The 26,561-nt window shown below is 40.0% G+C and overlaps 1 protein-coding gene across 9 annotated transcripts in view; it reads right to left on the bottom strand.

Annotated features, from left to right (window-relative positions):
• Window positions 1-26,561, bottom strand: part of NFIA (nuclear factor I A) — a 574,225-nt gene that overhangs the window by 62,933 nt on the left and 484,731 nt on the right. For 6 of the 9 annotated variants that reach the window (XM_086717139.1, XM_086717143.1, XM_086717147.1 and 3 more), the window contains 2 exons: window positions 17,694-17,822; window positions 15,387-15,440 (listed from right to left, as the gene is read on the bottom strand). In XM_086717139.1, coding sequence (XP_086573265.1) covers window positions 15,387-15,440; window positions 17,694-17,822 — 183 coding nt within the window. The remainder of the gene's footprint in view (window positions 1-15,386; window positions 15,441-17,693; window positions 17,823-26,561) is intronic. The other 3 variants (XM_086717140.1, XM_086717146.1, XM_086717144.1) reach the window with 1 other exon arrangement.

Here is a 26,561-nt window from a genome sequence, read left to right as displayed (position 1 = left end):
AATTATAGCACATTATGTAAATGCATATTTAGGTCCTTTAAAATGTGCATTATTTACTTGAGAGTCAATAAAGGCTTTTCTCAAGTGGTTACAGTTTATTGCAGTGCATCCGTCTGTATCCATGTTGATGTTAATACAATTTTGTGTATTAAAAGGCACTACAAAATTGGCTGCTTCTGGGGTCTAATACTCTTAGTACCCTAGGCCAGGAGCAGCAGAGAGTGTCAGAAACACCCTGCTCTGGGTGGATCTCACTACCGGTTTAAACTTTAACCAGAGGCCAGACTTATTTAAAACAACTGCTAGGCTTTTCACAAACAATACGAGTAAGAAGGAAGGAAATTTGATCAGGTTTTCTTTGGCCAGAACAGCACTGCCTACACATTCTGAACAAAGTAGCCACAATTCAAAAAAACAGGGAGCCAGAATTTTCCAAAGGGTGTACAGCTCAGTTATTTATTACAAAATGATCATATTACTAGATACTTATAAAAGAGAAAGCAGGTCAGACAGGTTGGTTTACTTGTTTGTACTCCATTCCCCTCCCCTCACCCCGCTTCTTTAAAAGATTTTCTTGGTTTTAGTTTGAAAGAGAAAAAGCTAAACATTTGACACTATATATGTAAGTTAAAGATGCTTTCTCCTTTATTATTTTTTTTTAATGTTTATTTATTTTTGAGAGAGAGACAGAACGTGAGCAGGGGAGGGGCAGAGAGAGAGGGAGACACAGAATCCGAAGCAGGCTCCAGGCACTGAGCTGTCAGCGTAGAGCCTGACGTGGGGCTTGAATCCACGAACTGCGAGATCATGACCTGAGCTGAAGTCGGATGCCTAACAGACTGAGCCACCCAGGTGCCCCAAGATAATTTCTTCTTTAAAGCAGATTTAGAACTGGAGATGGAGAAGGTCAAGGTCATTACTAGGTTATTATGTATGTTGAGAGACTTTTTTGATCCAAGTGACTCTTGGTCTATGAGTCCTCCATAGCGGGAAGGCCTTATAGACACATATGCTAGCTCAAAATAAGATGACGTCAGGGAGGCATAGCCAGGTAAGTTTGGAAACTTGTATTTCATTCTTTTTATAAATCTTGAGGAAACAAAAAAAAGAGAAGAAAGTAATCCATCCTCACCATTTTTAGTTTTGCCCAAACTCATAGAACCTTCCCACATTTTTCTTCCAACCAAAATTTTATGGGTGAAATATGTTCTTGTATTTAACCTGACACAGGATTAATTGCTTTACTCCTCGTCCACAAACTGTCACAGATTCTCACAGATTGGACAGGGACTTGGATTCTTTTCACGTTAGCATTGGCTTTCGAGACTCCAAAGAAAAGCTATCAAGAGAGCAGCGCAAACAATAAAACCTAATCCCCCTTCAGGTGTGTGCTTTTAAGACCGTGTTACACACGGCCTTCTTCCCTCACAGAAGGAATGATCACTCCCAAGCCTTGGCATTTGTAAAACTTCACAGTCTTACCATTAATCAACACTGAGTCAGTGGCAACAGGTGAGAGTCCAAACTGTTTCTGTGTTAGCACCATTACCAGAAAAAGCCACTCATCTCTCTTCAGTAGTAAGATGTTCTTTACACAAAAATAACCATTTCCATCAAGCAATGGGTGGCATTAAGAACTCCTGACTACTCATGTTTAAGAAGTAAAGGTTTTAATAAGGCAGAACTTTAAAAGAGGAAAGTGGAAGAAAAAAAAATACTGCATTAAAAAAAAAAAAAAAAGCCTTCCACAAAGGCAAATGGAATTTGAATTATTTGGGTTGTCAACTACTATGTACTTGGCTTCCTCAGAAATTCAAAACCACAGTGTATAACACCACTGTAGCCTGCCCTAAAGCTGAGAAATCTATCTTAATGGTCCATAGCTGTAATTTATAAATCATGCATGATCAGACCTGCCACTTATGAAAGCCCAGGAGTTTGGAGTTATGGGATTTATTTTAACGGAGACGCAAGGAAAGGGGAATTAGCAATGGTTTTTAAACCATTAGGAGGTGGAGCCTTTTCTAAATCATAAACCTTTAAGTTGAGGCAAGCCAAGGTTTTCAAAACACACAGTACATACCTTTAACGTCGCCGAGATGCATGTGAAAGACCTGGGGGTCATATGAGAGAAACATGACCTTGCATGATGATGGGGAAAGCACCAGTATTTTTATATTGCTGCTACCAGAGTAAACTTGATTCTATGCTACATTTCTAAGATGATTGGTGTATTCTGTTCCATTTTAATTAAGGGGATCTTCAGGTTGGAGACCAAATTCTAACGTCTTCTGCAAAAGCAGACAGAAAGGGGGGCGGGGGGAACAGGCGAAGTTCTTTTAAAATTTTTATTTAGATCAATTTTACCTACTTAAAGACTCTTCTTGCTCTGAGGCCCTGGCTGATAACCTCGGCCAGGGGTGGGCAAACGTTTTTTGTAAAGGCCAGAGAGTGAAGGGGTTAGGCCTCGTAGGCTGCATGGTCTCTGTTGCAATTACTCAATTCGGCAGCTATGCTTCCAAAGCGGCCACAGATATTACATAAACAGATGAGTGTGGCCGTGTGCCAATTACATTTTTATTTTCAAAAACAGGCCGAAGACTCGATTTAACTTGTGGGCCCCAGTTTGCTGGCCCCTGGTGTAGACCCACATAATTCCTGTTCACTCTCCAAACACTTGCCATGTTCTGCTCATGGGTTGAGCACCTGACGATCACTTTCATCTCTTCCCCATCAAACCCTGTTCTTGTCCTGATCAGCCTTTCTGCTGAAGCCTCACCTTTCGGAAGCTTTCAAAGTAATCAGCTTGCCTTCTGTATTTCTACTAACTACCCATCGCCACTCTTCTTTTCTATGCTGGGAGCTTGTACCTTTTGACCACCTATACCCACTCTTCCCATCCCCCACTGTAGTAGCTCTTTGCTATCTCTCTTCACCATTATTTAACCTGCTTTGGTCTGTGCTAGTTTCCCACACCTGTGTGCGTATAATTTCAAGTTAAACATATGAGTAAAAAAAAAAAAAAAAAAAAAAGGGAAAGGTATAATATGAGGACCATGGGCTTTAGAGCCAGATAGGTATAGATTCAAATTCTAGATCTTCCACTTAAACCAGTTATGCCTTAAGTTTCTGAGCTTCTCTATGACTCAGTATTGCCATCTGTATAATGGGGCTAATAATATCTCATAGATTTGTTGTTAGGATCAAATGAGACAAAGTATATAAGGCACATGGTGTAGTTCTTGACCATGTGGGTAAGTGATCAATCAATAGCTTCTTTTATTGGTTATACTATCATAGGGATGGAGATGAGGATGGGAGATGTATAAATTGAAATTTGTTCCCATTTTCTAAGACCTGTTTGGATCACAGAATACACAAGGGGGAAAGAAAAGTAAGATTAAGAGGTACCTTCTGTTTACCTGTCTCTTGGACAAATAAATACATAAATATTGATGAAAGAGTATGTACTATCAGGGTGGACATGACATAAGCATCTTGAAAAGAAATCTCTAGACGACAAAATGCAAAACAAAACAACAGTAGCAACAACTTTGGTCTAATAGTCATAGATACCATGGATACAATGACCTATGAAGACTCTTTTTGACCGAATATGCTTTGAACCTGTACCTTTGCTTAGATCTCAAACTTTTAGACACTTACCCTAGAAACTTACAACTATCTCCCTCTAGACTCTATTTTTCATTTACATCTACAATCCGTGAGTGTCCATACTGAACTCGCCTTTACCACGTAGACCCCTGCTATCCAAGCACACTTCAGAGCTAACCAGAGTCTACCCATGTCTTCCTCCTGGCCTTCCCAAACCCGAATACAATAGAAATTTCTATCATTCCCTTGAAAGGGCCACCATGTCGGTTTTGGGGAATTGTTTATTGGAGATCTAATACATGTTAAATCTAAAAAAAAAAAGTTTTTAAAGAAGATCTAGAGTACTTTTAAAGAAAAATTTGTTATTATTATTTTTTTTTTTTTGAAAATTTTCTAACTAGATTAAGGGACTTTTAGTTTTGTTTCTGACACTACTTGGCTTATGAATATAGGCAACTTCTGGGCGCTTGGGTGGCTCAGTCAGTTAAGCATCTGACATCAGCTTAGGTCATGATCTTGCAGTTTGTGGGTTCAAGCCCCACATCGGGTTCTGTGCTAACAGCTCAGAGTCTGGAGCATGCTTTGTATTCTTTGTCTCCTTCTCTCTCTCCCCCTTCCCTGCTCATGCTCTCTCTCTCTCTCTCTCAAAAATAAATAAACATTAAAATTAAAAAAAATTTTTAATAAATATAGGCAACTTCTTTCTCTTCCAGTTCTCTCCTCTGCAAAATGAAGAGTTTGAACCCAATTGCTGAGGCTCACCTAGCTTTACATTCCAGTGGAATCTCGTCTCTGGAATTACACACAAATACTGAGTACAACTGGTCCCTAGTGAGAACACTGAAATCTAAAACATCTGAAACAAGGGAGCACATGCCCTTTGAAAGAAATTATTTTTCAAATGTTTCTGAGATATCAAGGTATAGAGTATTTCTGGACTCAGTCTCTAAGACTTTGGGAAGGCTGTAATATTTAGAGCTTTAAGACCTCTGAGTGTGTTTGTTCAAGCTCTGTATGATAGTGCCCCAGCCTTTGGATCCTGACCACCTTCTCTCTAACACGTGATATTTGTGCACTATTTGCCTAGGCTGCCATGATGGCTAAGGTGAGATGCGTTCAAACACCACACAACAGTGATGATTACTGGAAATATGAAGAGGGACTGTTGAGTGAGCAGAGTTGAAAAGAATCCTATTCCATGAAGGGAACGTGAGATTTAAAAAAAAAAAAAATTTTTTTTAACGTTTATTCATCTTTGAGAGACAGAGAGAGACAGAGCATGAGTGGGGAAGGGTCAGAGAAAGAGGGAGACACAGAATTCAAAGCAGGCTCCAGGCTCTGAGCCATCAGCACAGAGCCTGACGCGGGGCTCGAACTCACAAACTGCGAGATCATGACCTGAGCCGAAGTCGGAGGCTCAACTGACTGAGCCACCCAGGTGCCCCAGGAAAGTGAGCTTCTACATAATATGTAAGCAATCCTACAAAATGAGAGATGAGGAATAAGAAACATGGCAAAACACTGGAGAAAAAAGCAACCCCACAGAATGGACAAGCATGGAGGTTAATGGAAATAGGCAGGGAGTCCTCTAACAACCGGCTGGACATGCACTGGAATTACAAACTGCAGTCCTGCAAAGGAGAATTTCCCAAGTAAAATCTGCAGGGGTGCTCCAGCCTCTTGGAGGATTACCAAGGGATGGGGCCTGGGTGGTCTGCAAGTGGTCTGCCGACATGGGGGGAAAAAAGGCAAAAAAACAAGCAAATAAACAACAACAAAAGCCATGATAAACACAAAAGTGTGGGCTGATTTGCGGCATCTCCCTCACCAAACTGTCAGGTTTACATCGGAGTTTAAGCCCCTATTTCTGGGAGATATGTTACTTTCAAAGTGTCCTCCTGAATGCCAAGTATCTTCCTGAATACACCCCGGAGGAGTGAAGGGTTTATTCCTACTGTGGTAGACTGCACACACACAGGGAGGAAGTGTGAGAAGAGTCAGTCCGGTGTCTGAAGTCAGGGGTTCACGTTTTGATCCCTGGTTGGGTACCAACCAGCTCTGTGTCAGCCTCCTGGCTTCTTTTACTGCAAGATGGAAACTGTATGGCATGTGTGGGTTTTACAGCTCAACCACCCTGGGCTTGAAATCACCACTCCCTTTCCTAATCTGGGGAAAATTACTGAACATTTCTGAGCCCACCTTTCTTTATCTATAAATTGGATAAAATAGCACAGAAGAAAAGATCTGAGACTAGAATTAACTCTAGTACATAGTGGGGCTCACTCACTTAAAAAGTATGTGTTGAGGGGCGCCTGGGTGGCTTGGTTGGTTAAGCATCCAACTTCGGCTCAGGTCATGATCTCACGGCCCGTGAGTTCGAGCCCTACGTCGGGCTCTGTGCTGACAGCTCAGAGCCTGGAACCTGTTTCAGATTCTGTGTCTCCCTCTCTCTCTGCCCCTCCCCTGTTCATTCTCTGTCTCTCTCTGTCTCAAAAATAAATAAATGTTAAAAAAAAAAAGTAAAAAAAAAAGTATGTGTTGAGAATCAGCTCTGTGCTAGATAGTGTATTAGACTGTGGGTTATTCATTCTTCTTAGCATTGTTTTTTTTTTGTTTTTTGTTTTTTTTTTTAGAATAAATTAGGATACGTGAGAAATAATCAGGATCATACAATGCAATGTGGCAACATGAGATAACTGGGAATCAAGAGTTGTACTGTTTTCAACTGTTTTCATGGACCCGGAGTTTCATGGCATGGGCTAATAGTCACTTTCTAGGACCTGACCTTACCTGCGCTCTGCAAGTCCTAACTGCAGGAGTAAGTCACTTTGGCTGGTGAGAAAGTCTGGAATCAGAGCTCTTATGGTTTTTATTTGGGGGGAGGGGATACCTATCCTTCCCTCAGCCTTAGTCTATGTATTTAGAGTGGCCTTAACCCTACCCCCTGGCTCCACAGGTAAGCGTGCAACTCAGGCTATGCCAATAAGAAACCCCTTTATCTTTTAAACATAAGGACTGTTCCAAAAGTGACCCAAGCGAATGACCCAAACCGGGACAATCAGAGCCATAAGCATCCGGGAGTAGAACCTTTCCTAGATCTATTGTGAAAAGGCTGTTCTCTTTCCCTTGGGATTGTTAAATTGGTGAGAATTAAGCCTGGAGCTGCTCACATCATTAATGCCACAGTCCGAAGAGATTCAGCCTAAGAATGAAGTTCACACAGAAGACAGCAGAGCTGAGGGGAGAGAACAACATACAGATTTCTGAAGGTATCATCTGAGCTTCTGGATCCAGCTCTACCTGAAGCCAAAAACCCCTAGACTTTTTGGTTACAGGCACCACCAGTCCATGATTTTCTTTCAGAGCAGTAGAGGGATGGTTAAGGAAGTTGGATGTGTTTCTCTCACTGACAAGAATATTTCACGTGAAAGAGTCTATATTAACATATCTTCAAAGCCATTCATTACAGGGTATGCAGTAATTCTGCAACTTTTCATGGTGTTCAGGAACTTGGATTTGGGAAGATCTGGAGATATCCCTCAGGGATGCCAAGGTTTTCTAAATTCATATTGCATGCCAATAGAAGGGACCCCCACAAATACTTTACATACCTGTGCTATATTATCGCTTTCTTGAATTCCCCTCTCATTAATCTCATCACACTAATAGTAATCTGTTTCATATCTGTCTGTTTTATTAGACTGCAGGCACAGGAGTTGTCTGGTTTGCTCATCAGGGCCTAGCACACTGCTTGGTGGATGGGAAGTGCTCAATAATTATATGCTGAGTTGATTCCTATCAACAACAGACTCTTGCGAACAAAAACGGTGCTTAACTTTAGCAAGAGCCATGTGTGAATGAAGACATGCCAAAGTGAAGTCCCTACCATGGCTGAAGGGCTACCCATCCCGGGAGGGAGCTATTTATTGCCCCACTGGGGAGATTCCCCTATTCTCCCAGTGTGACGGGGTAACCAGGCTGGTGCACTTCCCTGGGACCACATCTCCTGGTCTGGGCACATGAGGCTCCTCCCGGAGAGGACCCATGAGAGCAGGTAGAAGACAACTGGGGAGGAGGAGTGGGGAATGAAGGAAGTAAGGACCCTCTCAAGAGAACCACATTCAAAGTGAGGATAAAAGACATCCCAGAGGTGGTGAACATTTAGTGACATCTTTGTGACAGTACCCAGCACTTTCCATATGTCATTTCACTTCCTCCTCCTCCTCCTCATGCTTTAAAGTTCTGTACGGGTGGGAAAACAAAAGGCAGGCAGAAGACAGGTGACTAGTTCAAGCACACGCGGATCCCAAGTAGCCAGCCAGGATCCGAATTCTATTCTGGCCGACTCTACGGCCCATGCATTTTTCACTGCACTCCGCTGCTCCCACTTGAATTATTTTTTGGAGGTCAACCGGTTTATTTCCTTTCAGCAGTGTTTGTTCTCGGGTCCCTTATTATTGTATTGCAACCTGGCAACTCTGATGTTGCTCACGGGTGTTTTGCACATAAGAAAAAGGAAGCGTTTGATGGGGGGGGGAAAGGCAACCGCCATTTAATATGAAGAAATGGCACATGTCAAATGTAAATTTACTGTGGAAACATACATTTTAAAAACCATTCTATACGCGTGATTAAGTACACTAATTTCAACACTACAAAGGGTGCAGCATGAAATAGGTGATCTCTGTGATACTGCAACCACATTAATAGGGCCGTACATTCCCATTTCAAATATCAGTGCTCACCCCCCTGTGCCTACATGGATGATAAGCTGATACTACATAAACATTGTTAAAGCCACAGTTCCATGCTACAGTAATTCACTTAACTTTAACATGATTTATGGTTCTGTCAATAGGGGAGGTTGAAAACCGTGCACGGAAGCTTCAATGTGAGCTTCATATTTAAAACAGCAATTGTGTGCGTGTGTGCATGGGTGTGTGTGTGACAGAAGAAAACATTCCACATAAAGAGGAGATTCGAGTCCAATATTGACTTTGTTACTCTACTCCGAAAAAAAGGAAAATAAAGGAGTCCAAAACATGGAATCAACGTTACATTAAGCTACACCAAGAAGAAAGAACTGATAGGGATTCAGCTGATTACGTGATTTATAGTTCAAGCGATACCAGGAAGTCTTATCAATGAGAGGATTTCAAAGCAACCTTGCTCAGAACCACTGCCTTCACCATGTGTGCACACGTGGGTCTATGGTGGGGGTGCGGGTGGGGGGAGGTAGAGAGGGAGGGAAAGACGGAGAGAGCGATGGAGACAGGTGGAGGGAAAGAGGCAAACAATCCCAAGGGAGGGCAGCTTCACGATGAGTTTAAATCTAGGCCCACGTGGTTAATCACCCTACTTTTCTCTCTGGCACTCCACCTGGGGGCCTTTTGCCTCTTTAAGAGATTAAGGAGTCAACTGGTCTTTCTCCTGTAACCTGTCCTCCTTGGGACCACATATTAGCAGGATTCCCCTACAGAAGAGCTCTCTTTAGAAGTTTGCTGCCGGGATGACAAATTAACCCAGCAGGGTGTCCCACACATCTATCTCGGTACAAATTATTAGTGTAATAGAGCTTTTAGTTATGCATTTATCTAGTAATTATTGAATGGCGACACAGAACCAAGCTGAGCAGCCATGGCCTTTTATGAGGTTCGCTCGGTGGGTGGCCTTACAGTTAATTTAGGATAGTTTTCCACTAAGCAGTTCACTTGCAGACAAATTAGCTAAACAGCCTTCTCCTTTAAATATTTTCCATGTCATAGTGAAACTCTTTACAATACAATAAAGGTACAGTTTTAATTACACGCTTCCTGACTTTTGTTTAGTTGTAGTTTTAAAACATTTGCTGGCACTGTTTTTTCCTTCGGCTGGGCAGTAATAGCTGGTTGTAAGTATCTGGCTAATGAATTTAATAATTTCCTGAACTGGGACTTAAAGGGCCTTCGCTAAAAAGCTGCTTTTCCTCCTTACCTTCCAGATCCTTCAAATCCCACCGGCAGTGTTTCCCACTGGGCTGGACACCAGCACTTGAGCTTAACCTTGACCAGTGTTCACAAGCCCTCTTACTTGTCTTTCAGTGCACTTCAGAGGTAGTGTTCTTAGGCCCATGATGCCTCCATTTGAAAATCAATTCTGGCAATTCCTATTGTACAGTGACAATGTAATGTCTTCTCAAATGGCATACTCCACTAATAAATAAACACCTTGCATCTGTTGGCAGATTATTTCAGCACCTTGTTAGCAACAGGTACTTAATTGCTTCTCGTTTCCCTGAGATGATTCAATTGCACTAAACCAGGAGAGGCAAATTAGATTCAGGTCCTTTGAAAGGAGCACCGTTCTACAACTAAGTTAAAAGCTTTCCTAAGAGGCAAAGAAGTTTGCAGACCACTTAGGTACTGGGGGGGGAGGGGGGGGAGGGGCGGGGAGGGGGCTATGCCAAGGGACAGGTCCCACGGTTATGGTGGTGATAAAGGGGGTATGTCTTCTTGTGGGTCCTTTACTTGAACAAAGAGAAACTGTAACCTTACAGCAGATAATCATTTTGAGCTCAGTATTCCTCTTAATGCTCATCAAGTAGAAGCTCTGCATGAAGACAAAGCAAATATATATTGAGCATTTATTCACTACGCCATGCATCTCCCTAAATGCTACCAAATACATGCTCTTGAATATTCTATTATTATTACACATGGGGGATGGAAAGGACTCCCTGTTATTCCCAAACTTTCTGTGTGCCTTCAATCAAATCCATGCAATCACTCATTTATTCAACAAATATTTGTTGAGTGTCTTCCTTACGCCAGGCACGAGGCTGAGGGACACAGATAGGAAGAATAAAGTCATAGTTCCTGCTCTAATGGGCCCTGCCATCTAGTGATAAGTGTTGCCTTCATATTTTACCTCTCCTTCCTTCCTCCTCTATTATTGTCTATGGATCTACACTCCTCCAACCTTTCCTGGTGACCTCAGCTTCCTGGAAGGTGATCTGAATTCTCATAATTCTCTGCAGTATGTTTTTCTTGGCCACACTGGGAGATATTGTTAACTGCAGACCCTCAGACATTTCATCACTGAGAGCAGGATCCCTGCTTGAATCATGAGGATCATGGACTTAGAGAGGCTTATAGAGCATATATGCTTCTGCCTACCTCTCCAAACCGAAACTGGCATGACTCTTTGAAAGCCACACGATAAATCTTTAGTTTATATGGCTATTGTTTTAGCACATCTTATGTATATTTTCGGTACTAGGGCAATTTTTTAAATGTTTATTTTGAGAGGGAGAGAGAGAGCAAGAGAGTGCACAAGTAGGAGAGAAGCAGAGGGCGAGGGGGACAGAGGATACCAAGAGGCTCTGCGCTGACAGCAGAGAGCCCGATGTGGGGCTCGAACCCACAAATCGTGAGGTCATGATCTGAGCCGAAGTCAGGCATTTAACCAACTGAGACACTCAGGCACCCCAGGACAATTTTACTTCTAAACTGCCTTCATTGTATATGTTTTTTGACTCCTAAAGAAGTGGGAAGTTTAGTCTCATGCTCACATCGTGTATGTCTTTAATTCCTCAGTACTTAGTTGTATAAAAGCATGACTTGTTTGCTGTTGCTTTGTTTGGTGTGTTTGCAATTAGAAGGTACCCTGCTGGAGAACGGGGGCTAAGTCTTATGCCTCTTTGGACTCTCACAGTGCCAAATGCCACAGAGGTCTCTGTCAGGATGCCCTTGTCCCCGACAACACCTGTGCTTCCCTTGTCACAGTAATACAACTGCTAGCTTTCTTGTCCCGTCATCCACCGAGAGGTCAGCACTCTCCAGCCAGAGTCCAAGCTGCTCGTGCTCACTCTATTCAGCAACTGGTAGAGCCCCTTGTACACACTGTTAAGTGCTTGATAAATATTTGTGGAAAAAAATTAATGGGTCCCCAGACAGTAATGGGAGTCTGCAAGTCGATTTTAATACTGAAAAAGTCACACTGTAGAGCTAGTCAGGGAATACAGTAGAGTGAAACAGGGCCAGACGCTTGAGAGGGCTACTTGTAAATGTTTCTCCAGATGAGGACAATGTCTGAAGTATCTCTTTTACGTCTATGCTGCAAGATGGCACAGTTGAAGAGGATTTCGTGCAGTCCTCACGTTTTCATAGGAATTAGCACATCTTCAGGCATGAGCTGAAGAGGTATGCCTGAGTGACTCAGCTTACCTCAAGTGCTCAAGTTAAGATACCCTAAGACACCTCTAATGAAATCAGATATGGTCTCTAGATTTTGAACTTCTTCAACTTGACCACTGCTTTTTTTTAAACAGTAAATGTATGCTTGGCAAAAAAAAAAAAAAAAAAAAAAAAAAAAAAAATCTAATAAAGTTGCTTGTTACTGTTAAAACAACAAAAAAAAAAGTCACACTGACCTCAAAAATTGTTTTTTGAAGTGATTTGCATCTAACAGAAATCCTACATTACCAGTAGCAAGGATTTGTGGGCTAATAAAAAAAGGTCACATGATATGTTTATGGCTGTTATTAAAAAACTCAGTGTGATATCACACATGGGTTATGTCATGCTTATCAAAAGATCTAAATGGCTATGTTATGTCTTACTAATAAAAAATGTGAAAACAAATTAATTGTTTAAATAAATGCAGTTTATTTCTCCCAGTGGGTAGAAAAAGGCAGCACCTACAGATATAGTGGTAAAGGCACTGAGTTGGAGACTTGATTTCTATTCTTGGCTGAGATCTCTCTCATCTGCAAGAGTAATGTGGAATAGTTACTAACTGCTAACCAGCAGAGTTAGCTACTTATAAAGCCCCCTTTTATACAGAGTGGCAATATGTTCAGCTTAAAAAAATATATATATATATTTCCCAGCCTCCCTTGCAGCTAGAGGTGATCTTGTGGAATACATAGTTCTGGCCATGAGGTCACAGCATGAGGATGGACACAACTGACTACAGCAAGGCTAAAAGAAGAAATCTCAATCCTTGGACTCAAACGGTCCTGAGTCACATACTTGTTTTTATATGAGAAAAAATATGACCTGTTTGGTGAGATTTTCTGTTACTTGCAGTCAAACGCATTCTTAGCTGATACAGGAAATGAATCAGACCAGATTTCCAGGGCACTCTTCTGAAAGTCTGTGGTTCTAGGGGAAACTCCGTAAGTGCTCACTCGCTAATTACTTTCAACCTCTGCCTTGAGATGTGGACAGTGCCTACCCCTCCCCATTTCTAAATTCCCTAGAGCACAGGGCTGTTTTACTTAGTGTAAAGCATTCAATTAAATGAAATACTTAAATTAAGTATCGTTCATTAGCTTGTTTTTGAAAATAGCAAAGATTTTAGGCAGACACCTAAAGACAAACTTTCAAGGAACTCTAAAATATTACTGCTCCAAATTTAAAGGACAAATTTACAACTGTTTAAAAAGCAAAGGGAAGACTTGTTTAAAAAGCAAAGGTTTTTTTTCGATTATCATAAATCAAACTGTCGTGATTAAATACTTTGTTATGGCTGAAATTTTGAGTGCTGGCAAAAGAAAGTTTTTGAAAGCCTAATCATTCAGCTTAAAGTACACAATAATTGTAATAATATACAATGACATGTAGATGCTTTTATGGAAACTTAATGTCTTCTCCACTCCCCAGGGTATTCCAAAATGCTTTAACCCCTTTACCTAATTTTAACTACATAGGTGGCCAAGTATTCTTCCCATGATACAGATGGCCAAACTGAGACCACAAGGTTAAATGATTTATCAAAGCCACAAAGAAAGCCAATATTAGAGAGGGGATTTGTTTAAAAAAACAAACACACACATATTTCTACCTTCATGATGTACATAGGGAAGTGATTAGACTAGCATAAAATACGAAAAACCATAGTTTCCATGTCAAAGTTCTACTCATATAATCTTATAAAGGTTTTCTTCCCCATCGTGGACATTCCTTATATACATATTTTTAATTTTTTTAAACATTTATTTATTATTGATAGAGAGACACAGAGCATGAGCAGGGGAGGGACTGAGAGATGGGGAGACACAGAATCTGAAGCAGGCTCCAGGCTCTGAGCTGTTAGCACAGAGCCCGACGCGGGGCTCGAACTAACAAACCTCGAGATCATGACCTGAGATGAAGTCGGATGCTTAACCGACGGAGCCACCCAGGTGCCCCGTGGACATTCCTTATAAAGAAGCCCTGCGTAAACTATTAGCCATTTATCACCCTTAGTTCTTGTGAAGCAATGGGATCTTGTCAGTGTGGGGGAGGGGATGATGTCTTTTGTGTACATTTATGTGCAATCTGATACTTTTTATTTATTCAACCAATATTTGAGCATAATATCCATTGCATGAGACACAATGAAGGCAATAAAAAGTGTAAGTTATAGATCCTCCCTTTCAAAGGTTTCATTCTACGAGAACGACAAGGCATGTACATTAATAACAAAGCAAGGCACCAGTGGAGGAAATCTGTAGACATGAAAGGCTATGGGACTTCACAGAGCGTGAGGGGATGGCAGCCTGTGTGGAGCTAAGGGTTTTCATGTAAAAATTGTACTTGCACCAGTCTTGGGATGGGCAAAATGTTGATAGGTGAAAGCAAGAGGGACGACACGAAAATTTTCAAAGCCTGGGTGAAAATGGGTGATTGAACTGTTTGTATGACTTGAGTACATGCTCTATTTCCAGGTACTGGGCAAACAACTGCAAACACATGATTTCATTTGCTCCCGAGACAACATGATTCTCTTGAGGCAGAGATTACGATCTCCAATTTACAGAGGAGGAACCTATGACTCAGAGAAGTAAAGCACCGTACCAGGTTGACACGGTTGGTAATAGTGGTGGAGACAGGATTCAGACACTGGTCCGTTTGACCCCCACACCTTTATGCTTACCCACTATACAATGCTGCCTCCCTCACGGCCCTATTTTTCTGCACTTGCTTTGAACTTTCAAAGAGAGGTTTCCTTTGTAACAACTGGCCACCAAATTTCCAAATGTGGCTTATATCTGTAGTCAAAAATAGGGCCACTGTTTTTTAAGCACGGTGACCTTGCTTTGCTGTTGCTCTGTTAAAAATATCACCTCTGGCCTGAGCACTGAGATATGTCACACAGTTATTGTTTATGAACTGGGGTTTGTCTAGTCAAGGTATTTTAAGACATTTTTAAAGAAGGCAGCAGAATCCTTGCAATCTGAGTCCTACCCAGAAGTGAATACACCATGTGATTCTGAGCAAGGGTGCAGTAAACAACCCCACCCCCTTCCCCCATCCCTGTGCTCTAGGACCCTTTCTCTTCCTCCAGGCCCTTTGAAGTTCTACTGTCTGTCTGGATTCTCTATAATGATTTACTGATTTGGGTTATGGCAACTCTTTACAATAAAAGGGACATGTGAGGTTGAAGTCTCCTTTATGTACACATCACATTTATTCCACGCTGGCTCGTTCGGTCAGACTCTCTCTTTCAGTTTGGCCTCATCTTCCTAAAATATCAACTTTTAATCCTGTGATCCCATTCCAAGCATTAGCTTTCCAACTGGTTCAGAGAAGAATTAAGGACAATATGGCACCTGCAGCAAATATTTCTCAGACAGCCAGACGCTCAATGCCAACCCTAAAAAATATCTTAGCCCCAAAATGTCTCGTGTTACCCCATCTCCACTCAGATTCTTGCCACAACAACACCACTAAAGAGTTCCATCTACGTTATTCCAATTCCCTTTACCAGACCACTAAGGGGGGGCAGGGTGCAATAAGAATGGGTACCTGAGTAGATTTTCCAGAAAGGAGAACCGAGGATACTGGGAACCATCTTGAATTCTGGTGAAAACAAAGAATCTTTGGTATTTCATAATTCTTAAACTAGGTGTCTCTTTTCCTCATAAACACTGTTCACGCTATGAATATAAGATCAAAGCTCATTGTTCTGAAGGCTAGGGAGGTCCACTCTGGTTCAACCCAGCATGGGCTGTTTCAGCAAATATGTTTAAGTATGTAGCATGAAGAAGCTCCCAATCTTGGCACTCACAGGTAAACAGTAGAATTGTTTTAATAATTGTAGAACTACAGCTTTAAGGCAAGACACATAGAAGGCACTCAATATTTACTGGATAAATGGTAATATATGCACATCGCTTTATGCTCCTCAAAGAGTCTCTACAAATACTGTCTTATCGTGTTTCTACATAAGCATAGGCGGCTGGGAGGAAAAGTTCTTTCAACAATAGTATTGGCCCATTTTACTGGTGAGGACATTAAAAAATCCACAAGGTAAGTGGAAAGGCAAAGAGGCACCTTACCCAGCTATCCTGATTGCTGCCATATTATTCTTCCCAATCCTTATTACTTTGCTACACCATGTATCTTTCCTCTGCTTGGAATGCCTTCCATTCACATAAGCAACTTTTTAAGATTTGACTTCAGTGCTATCTATATTTTGAAATCTCTTTATTAGGTAAAAAGCGGTAATAGCACGTTCCACATTATCTTCTGAATGCTTATTTCCTTGTATCTCTCTCTGCCCTAGACTGTATGCTTTATGAGGACAGGAACCACTGAACTCCCATGACAGGCACTCAGGGAACTGTTGTTGAATGAATGAATGAAACTCCATAGTCCCCTCCTCTGAGTTCCTGCAGAAATTTCTACTTTTAACATTCATTTAGCATTTAGAATGACCATAAAAAAGATAAGAAACATCACATGCCTTATCTCCATGAGACCAAAAATCTTCTGACTAAAAGGACTTCATATCTTTTATTTTCCACCACAGTTGAGATGCTTAATGACTATGAGGATAATATCATAATACTACCCGCATTTAAACAGACTCATTTTGGGACTGTATAATCCAACTGAGATGTGAGGTTTTCAAGTCAGAAAAAAATACGTATGTTGCCTTTCAAATTATAACACACACACACACACACACACACACACACGCATGCACATCACACAATTGAAAATAATAAGAAATCTTGAGAAAATTCTATCAAGATCACATGTTTAAAGATGGAGCATGTACGTTTTCATAATTGTAAATATAGTAATTGCTTTACAAAATAGTCCAAATACTTGTTTTCTTCAATGTGATTTCTGCACGTGTGCGCTGGCCGGCCCTCTCAACTTCCATACTTCCCTGAGATGCACCCAGAGTATTCATAAAGGGATTCAGATTTGTGGGTCTCACTTTGAGATTAATGCAAGAAATATCAGTTTCCCCAGGTGTATGTTAAGGTAGACAAGAGATTGTAACTTTCTAGGCTGTTTTATAACACCAGCTGGTAGATCACAGACCTACCTAAATGATGATCTGATGGAAGAAAGTAAACGTGGTTACAGATATTCATACTCCTACTGTGGGGAGTTTCATAAACAAACTAATAAATATTTTCATCTTGCAATAAGATCGAGTTAAGTGATTTGCTGACATTCTCTTGAGGTTTAAAGCTTGTCTTTAATGTGAAATACAAATCATATTTCTTGTGGACACATTTTAATAATAAACTTAAAAGCACACGGGACAAAAATAATGAAAACATTGCAATGAAAACCAGACAAACTATCTACCACTTCAAAAGGAGTGAGTGAAGACTGCTCGTCAACACCATGATGCAAACAATCTCAATGCAAAATGCCACATATTGAAATCAGGTTTTAAGGAAAGGGAATCAGCAGGGATGAGAGAATGAAAAACAGCTTATTACATGCAAACAGGTAACTACAGGAAAATACACTCACCTAACCCACCCCCCCCCCCACACACACACCCACACACACACCCACACACACACTTCTTTTGTACAACCTGTAGGACAGATTTGATTTTGGTTCGGTTCCAATTACTTCCCACCTCTCTGCAATATCCCTCCGGTAATGAGAGGTTTTGGTCCCTTTTTGGCCTTAGGTACGGATCAAGGCTTTGGTGCCAAAGCTGTTCCCAAGGATGAGAAATTGGAACACTCACTGCCCTCAGGAGCATTCTGGGAGAGGCCTTCTTGTCTCTCACTTTGCTACCCTTGCTCCCGAGGCCATGATCTAAGCGTGACCAAGGGAGCCTGTGGAGCAGCTCACCTCTGGGTCCTGTAATGACAGGTCGGTGATGCTGTGTGAATGCCGTTCCCAGGGAGGAGGTCTGCGAAGGGGAGGGGCTGCTGAAACCAGACTTCTCCGACTTCTTCAGTGTGGTTGGAGATGGCATTCCTGGCAAGAAGGATGGAGTGATAAGCACACTTTAATTCATGGCACGACAGCTTGTACAACCTAAAAGATAAAACTGAAAAAATTAAAAAAAGAAATCCACCTGTGAGCGCAAAATTTGTTCTGAATTGCTTTGAATTTGTCATGGGAACAAAATAGGTGACAAAATGGTTCCCTGATAAATCCGACTATAACTGATTTCAACTTATTTTACTAAATCGCAGTCCATTTTGGCATTATTGATCTTTCTAATTACAGAGGGCCACTTTCCAGTGTTGCTTGAGAGTTTTTATATGCCTGTGGCTCCTGGGACCCTTGAGGAAGAAGGTTCTCGAAGGCACATAAGACCTCATCTGCAGTCGCTTCATCTTGCCAGGTACCTTCCTTAAGCACCAAGGCCCTTTCTCCACATTTTAAATAATTCAGCTATTTTAACACTAAAAAAAAAAAAAAACCTCAACAATGGCAACTCAGTTAGTTGTTCATCTGATGAATCATTTATAGTAGAAAAAAGAAAGAAAAGATATAAGTAAAAACTCCTTAAATGCCTCCTAACAATTGAAACTGGTTAAATAAATATGATAGAACCCAAGGAAATAATACTGTAAAAGAATGACATGGAAAGATAATTAATGACATGGAATAAAGACATGGAAAGCAATAAAATAGGATGTTGTGCTATGATGCCATTTAAAAATATATTTCTATGTACAGAGAAAGAGCTGGAAGGAAATACACATAAACTCTAATAGTAGTTCTCTCTGTGTGTTGTATCTGGGTGATTTTCATTGCCTCTTTTTGCTTACTTGTTTTTTCTATGATGAATGTATATTACACTTTTATGTTAAGAAAATACAATAAAAACTTGTTTTTAAAAATAGTAGTTTTACTATAGTTTCTGAGGTTTTCATAACATTTCCAGCATAGAAAATGCTTCGGGAAGAAAATAATGGGAAAATAGTCTCTTGTAATTACTGAGTTTGTAATGTTCTCGGCAACCATGCTGACATACACAACTGGAGGCATCTATCAGTTTGGTAGGGTGCCAATTAAAACAATGAAAACTTGGATATAAAAATAAAGGAAATGACTTCTCGTCTCCACATCACAGGACAAATTTGGGCTCTCTTAAATTTGCAGCTCAAAACTGGTCTGTACTCGTGTCAAAAGAATCAGATCTCCTTTACTTACGTATGTCTATATGTGTTGTATTCTATGACCAGAGAATTATTGGGTGAGCTGGAAAAATAGGATATAAAAGTAATAATGATATTAGCATATACCTGTTATTGAGTAGTTACTGACTACAATGCACTGTGCCAAGCACTTTGTAGGTATAGATCTGTTCCAAAACTTAGTTCGGCCTGTATATAAATGTGTCCTTGTTATTTCCGATCACAGATTTCCTTAATACAGTTCTACCACACAAGCTCCGAGTGTGACTACAGATTCTATAAGGATGGAGACCATGTCTGTTTTGCCCCTTCCGTTTTCAGGATATTCAACAGAGGGTCTAGGACACAGCAAGTGGCCTGAAAAGATATTTACACTACTTGTGATGGTTGCAGCTTTATCTGTGGCTTTACTCATTGATGTGTGGGGGCCTAGTAAAACTAGGGAGTGTGACCCCAAGAAAGAAACAAATTGCAAGTTGGTGAGCGTATTTGTGTGGTGCAATGGAAAGACAGTATGAAGTGGTGTGTGATTTCACACCAACTTGTGTGTGAAACAAGTTCACCAATCTAGAACTTCACACCACCAATCTAGATCCCATCCATTCCAGATCAGTATCTATGTGATTTGAATGAAAAAGTGGGTCACGAAGCAACTTTAGCTATGTTTCTTTGCTCTTTGAATCAGTAACCAAAATCACACCATACCAATATCTTAACATCATTATGATGGGTTGAGGTTTTGGATTAACATTCATGCCAAGTAACCTAGCCTAAGGTATAATCACATAATTACATTAGAAAGGAGATTTCAAATTAAAAAATTAAAGGGAAGAAATACAAAGTTACCCAAATGTCAACAAACTTCTCAATTCATTTAAGCCTCTCCTGTGCAAAACACATTTTTAGGCTGTCAACCAGTCCACTGATTTAAAATCAGTCAAATGCCTGAATTATGTGTCACGAAACAGAAAGAGAACAGAAAATGAAAATGTCAAAACTTTTAAGACGGCAGGATTTTTTTCAGACAATGGAATCACTGATGAAATGCAGTATCTGAACTAACCTTACATAAGAAAGCAAATGGTTGGACTCAAGGAAAAGTTATCATTTCTTTGAAAAGCTCACATGTCCCATCCCATGCCATTCTAAATACTGCAGAAATATTGACTTAAATCCACCATGTACATTTAGTCTTTTAAAAAAGGGAATGAATATAGGTAAAATTTAGAGAATAACAAGCATAAAGAATGATTAAGTTGGTAAATGGACTCAAAAACAGCAAAATTGGAATCTTTTTTGAAAGAGTTAAAGAGAAAAGAAATACCGTCTGCATGCAAGAAGAAGCCAAACTATGTATAATCTTCTAAATTTATCGCAGTCAAGTAATATGATCCCTAAGGCTGTCATGAATCTCAAAATTACTTTGTGTTTTCAATTTTTAAAGACTTGTATCGAGCACATTTCCTTATTATATACTTTAATATTTTCTCCATATGCATAATGTATGTTTTGGTTAATTTGCTTCGTATACTCAATTGACAGGATAAAATTTCAAAATGGTAGTAAACTACTTTATGTTAAAAGTGAGAGAACATTAATCCTGACTTATATTTTTGAAATCAAGTTTAGTTTCTGCCCCATAGATTAAAAATAAGCTTCTTGTTAGAATTTCTTTTACCAATTAGCTATGCACAATTGTTATGCAATTACTGTAAGGATTAATGACTGACTGGCTTTTTCTTAATAAATCAAAACTTTAATTTCAATGTATTTTTTAGAAGTATCAGATTTTTTTCAGAATGCAAGCTGGTGCAGCCACTCTGGAAAAGAGTATGGAGGTTCCTCAAAAAACTAAAATTAGAACTACCCTATGACTTAGCAATTGCACTACTAGGCATTTATCCAAGGGATACAGGTGTGCTGTTTTGAAGGGACACATGCACCCCCATTTTTATAGCAGCACTATCAACAATAGCCAAAGTATGGAAAGAGCCCAAATGTCCATCGATGGATGAATGGATAAAGAAGATGTGGTGTATATACACACACACACACACACACACACACACACACACACACACACACACACACAATGGAGTATTACACAGCAATCAAAAAGAATGAAATCTTGCCATTTGCAACTACGTGGATGGAACTAGAGGGTATGATGCTAAGTGAAATTAGGCAGAGAAAGACAAATATCGTATGACTTTACTCATATGAGGACTTTAAGAGACTAAACAGATAAACATAAGGGAAGGGAAACAAACATAATACAAAAACAGGGAGGGGAATAAAACAGAAGAGACTCATAAATATGGAGAACAAACTGAGGGTTACTGGAGGGGGGGTGGGAGGGGGGATGGGCTAAATGGGTAAGGGGCACTAAGGAATCTAATCCTGAAATCATTATTGCACTCTATGCTAACTAATTTGGATGCAAATTTTAAAAAAATAATAGATTTTAAAAAATAATTTAAAAAATCTAAAAAAAAGAAGTATCAGATTTTTTTTGTTTCATATTAAATATAATTTATTGTCAAATTGGTTTCCATACAACACCCAGTGCTCATCCCAACAAGTGCCCTCCTCAATGTCCATCATTCACTTTCCCCTGTCCCTCACCCCCCATCAACCCTCAGTTTGTTCTCAGTATTTAGGAGTCTCTTATGGTTTGCCTCCCTCACTCACAGATTTTTTAAAAAGGATTATAAAATAATACTGCCCCTTTCCTGGAACAAACAAAATATTATTTCAAAGTTCTTTTCAATATGTAAAATAAAGAAGTTTATAGAACAAGAAGCAGAAATTGAGCAGAATGGTGTGTTTAAATGGAACATTTTCTCCTATTGATTGCCATAAAAACCCCAATGGTGGTAAAGAAAATAGAAGATGGATTTCAAGAAGCATTTTGGCTTGTCATTGGTTCACTATTCATCAGACTTTCCAGATTTCTCTCACTTTGCCATTTTCCTAAGCTACCTGAGTCATTTCAGTGTCCAGAGGACACAGGCAAACATGAAATTCTAGTCATTCAGTGACTCTGATCCTTGAAGGCAGTGAGAAGCCCAACAAGAAAACTTTGAAAGTACAGGCCAAAAACAGTACCTGCAAAGATTCCATTACAGTCATCATTAATATTTGTGGTGGTCAGAATTCTAAGATGGCCCCATGGCTCTTGGCCCCCGGGGTACATACTAATGTAATCTCCAGTTGAATGTGGGCAGTACCTGTGAATATGATGGATGCTATTCTTGTGATCAGGTTGTTGTATTGCAAAGGTGAAGGGACTTTTGCAGATGTAATTACAGTCCCTAATCAGGTGACTTTGAATTAAGTAAAGGATTATTATTCTGGGTGGGCCTGACCTAATCAGGTAAACCCTGTAACAGAGGGACTAGAATAGAGGTCAGAGAGGTTCTCCTGCTGGCTTTGAAGAAGTAAGCTGCCACCAGGGGAAAGAGCCTGTGAGGGGGCCACATGGCAAGGAACTGCAGGGACCTCTAGATGCTAAGCAAGGCCCCTGGCTGATAGCCAGCTCTAAGAAAGGTGGAATCTTAGTCATAAAGCTATAAGGAACTAAATTCTCCCAATAATCATGAGAGTTTGCAAGAGAACTCAGAGCTCCAGAAAGGAATGTAGTCTGGATGAAATGTTGATTGCAGCCATGTGAGACCCTGAGATGAGGGACAACCTAAGCTGTGTCCAGACTCTTGACCCATGGAAGCTGTCAGGTAATAAATGTGTTTTTTTCTTTTTATTTATTTATTTATTTATTTATTTATTTATTTATTTATTTTATTTTTTTTTTTCAACGTTTATTTATTTTTATTTTTGGGACAGAGAGAGACAGAGCATGAACGGGGGAGGGGCAGAGAGAGAGGGAGACACAGAATCGGAAACAGGCTCCAGGCTCCGAGCCATCAGCCCAGAGCCTGACGCGGGGCTCGAACTCACGGACCGCGAGATCATGACCTGGCTGAAGTCCGACGCTTAACCGACTGCGCCACCCAGGCGCCCCTAAATGTGTTTTTTTTAAACTGTATTTGTGGTAATTTGTTATACAGCAATAGCAAACTAAGATGATATTCAAATATGAGACTATGGTCCATGCTAGAAATGTGTGCATTAAAGATGCTGACTATGCACTAATTACTCTCTAGAATTCCAGAAGCTTCCATGATTTTTAGCAAATGCATCCTAGGTAGTGTGGTTTTCCACTAGTCTACACTCACCCAGAGAAAACAGTTAAGACATCTCTGCATGTAGCAAAGAGGCAAATAAGTGGTTATTTCCAAAGGCATAAACACTTTGGAAAATGTCTATTTCCCTCTGATTCTTAAAAAAACATACTAATAACAAAATCAGATCAAATGACATGAAAATCAACTCAAAAATAATTCTTGGGGTCTCTTATAAAAAATCAAGGGTTTTTTTTTTTTTTTTTTTTTTTGGTGAGTTTTTCTACAACTTGATGTTACAAAAAGTAAAAATAAGACACAGGGGAAAAAAAAACACATAATTAATTTCAACTCCCTCTCTCTCCCAAATTATGAGATTTACTAAACACTTTGACCAAGAACTTTATAAGGAAAATTATGAAGCAAGTCCTACAGGAATGAGAAGGAAGCATAAGGTTGTTCTTTGCTTAAGGAAGCTTCTTAAAGGGGATTTTTAGGCATCAATGTAGGTACAATACTAATGGGAAGCAGGGGGAGAAGGGAGAGATCACACAATAGACTAGAACTATTCCAGAAACAATGGAACAACATTCTGGATTTGTTGGAGGACTTATCAAAAATTCATTGTCCTGTGAAAATTATCCCTGGTAATGCTGCTCAGGACAGCAGGACCTTATCTCATCTGTTGTAGGAGTTGGGGGTGCTGTAATTCAAGTTGTCAGAGAAGATTTAACCGGCATGTATTTCTTTCTTCAAACTATCAAAGTCAAGAACAGAAAATTTTCAGTAATGTTCATTTATAGTCGCAATCTGTTTGGGAAGAATGCTGGAAACAAGTAGACTCTGCACTTTTGTTTTAAAATCCAATATTTAAGCAGGTTAGAGAGGACTACAAAATGTTGCAAGTTTGGCTGTTCACGTTTGACTTTCGATATTCTCCAGATCATTGCCTTCATCTAATTCCCAATGACCTATCTTTACTACTGCTTTAGCAGAGCAATTACTATACCAGACCTAAAGACTACTGGAAGCCTCATCCATCTAGTGGCCTCAAGAGGGCTGGGAGGCAGCTAAGGAGATGGTCATCAAACCTCTTATATTTATCATTTCCCCAAAACAGATAAATAGTAAAATCTACAAATTATGGAGTACCTACTATGTACCATGTATTTACAAACATCTCAAATGCTTGTATTTTCATGTATTAATGTATCATGTAATCATGTATTTCATGCTTCCATTTTAGGTATTAATATCCTGCCTACTTATAACTTAATAATGCAGAAACTAGATACCAAGAGATGTCAAGCAACTTGTTCAAGATAATACAGCTATTAAGTGGTATTTCAGACTCAGGTCTCTCTTGTTCTGAAACTTGTATGTTTTGTAATACATCACACTACCCTCATATAGTTTCCCTTGTATATTATAAAAACAGTGTCCTATTTAAGTCAATAAAGTATATTTATAGTTGAAGTTTCTAATTTGGTTATGCAGAGAAAAAACTCAAAGGAAGGTTGTATCAACTGCAAAAGAACATGCAAAAAATAAAAAAGAATCTGAAATATACTAAGAATCATTGTATCTTCTATACCAAAGGTTTTTCTTGGCATTAGTAGGGATTAGTTAGGATTTTATTAAACATACTGCATTTATTACCAGTAATTCTTTAAAAAATTTTTTTTAATTAAAAAAATTTTAATGTTTATATATTTTTGAAAGAGAGAGACAGAGTGTGAGTAGGGAGGGACAGAGAGAGAGAGGGAAGCACAGAATCCGAAACATGCTCTAGGCTCTGAGCTATCAGCACAGAGCCCGCCACAGGGCTCAAACTCATGAACTGGGAGATCATGACCTGAGCCAAAGTCAGAAGCTTAACCGAATGAGCCACACACATGCCCTTATTATCAGTAATTCTAAAATAGAATCTCCAAGAAATAAATATCACAGTCTTAGAAGAACATAATGATCCAAAGATGTTAAATTGTAAAAGAGTAAATATATACATTTAATATTTACAATAGGTCTCTTGCCTATTCAACAAGTTGCTTCCTTTATAAAGCCTCCTACAAACATAAGAAAGACCAAAATTCTTTTTTTGAGACTGATACCTTCCAAACCTTCTCTGTGTTATAATGTAGTAAATACTACCTAAACCAGAGGTAGAGTCTAACACACACAATTGTCTAGAACTCAGCAAGTCTTGACAACAAGGGAGGCCCCTAAACTACTAAAGTCAGGATCAAAATAGGCAACTTAGCAGAGTCATTTAACTCCTAGGAAAGCAAAGTTTTATGGAAACCATTTCAAGGAGAAGGTTACGATGGAGTCAATCAAATGCTATTGAGAGATCACGTGTAATGAGAATAAATGAGCTCCAGGGGAGTAAGGCCCACGGAACACAGGTTAGAATGGTTTACAAAATCAGGAATGATGAAGCAGGGGAAATGGGCATAGTCAACTCTTTGTGAAATCAGTCTTTGGAGGGAAGCAGAAACTAGAGTATTAGCTCTAAGGAGATGCAGGGAAGCAAGACAGAGCTTCTTGAAGATGGGAGGCAGTGAAGCATGCTTGCCTACCAGTAGGAACAGTCCAGGAGACAGACAGAAAGCAAAGACTCAGAAAGAGGACAGCTGAGGGAAGGAAGTCCCGAAGAAGGCGAGAAGCCACAGTCACTACTCCAAGCCGGGATCTGAACCCAGCAGGAGAGAGCTCTTTCCGCTTCCGGTGCCCTGCTCCACCAAGGCGCCTCCTCCTGAAATAAGTTCTGATCATTTATCTATCTTCCTAATTCAGACTAATCACGAGCTCGTTTAAAACAGAGCTCATTAAGGATACTTACATATTGTTCTACAGCCTAAATGGCATGCTAACTGCTACTGTGGCTGTTTTCTTCACCGCCGGCCATTCAGATTCCCCTGCACCTCCTGGTGGAAGTGTGGGCAATGGGTACCCCAGTCACGTCTGTCGGACTGAAGGCATCAGTGTCATTTCTCAGGCTCAGGATGAAAGTTGAATAGTACCCGTACCATATTTTACAAGTCATCTACCACCAGCAAATTTATGCTTGGCTTCACCTCTTCCAGCTGGAGAGAGCACAGCACTCCGTAAGCAGCTGCTACACAGGCAAGAACAGGACCTTTCTAGGACCATCTCATCTGTACCTTGTGATGAGATGATCGTCAACCGTGATGCTAAATAAAGGCTGTAATTGCACAGATTAATCCCACAGTTAAAGGGCCATTCTGTTCCTCTGGGTAGAAACACATGCTGTGTGCTACGGGGAGTAGTTCAAGATCCTGCACTTGTCTTAGATTTGTGTCTTAATGATAAAATCCATTATGGTTCATTCCAATGTAATTTATTATGATTAACACACTCAACAA

This window comes from Puma concolor, chromosome C1 (assembly GCF_028749965.1).
Source record: "Puma concolor isolate L17-30 chromosome C1, mPumCon1.1.hap2, whole genome shotgun sequence".
Classification (NCBI taxonomy): domain Eukaryota; kingdom Metazoa; phylum Chordata; class Mammalia; order Carnivora; family Felidae; genus Puma; species Puma concolor.
The sequence above is the reverse complement of the archived record's forward strand: the minus strand, read 5'-3'. Positions and strand labels throughout refer to the sequence as shown.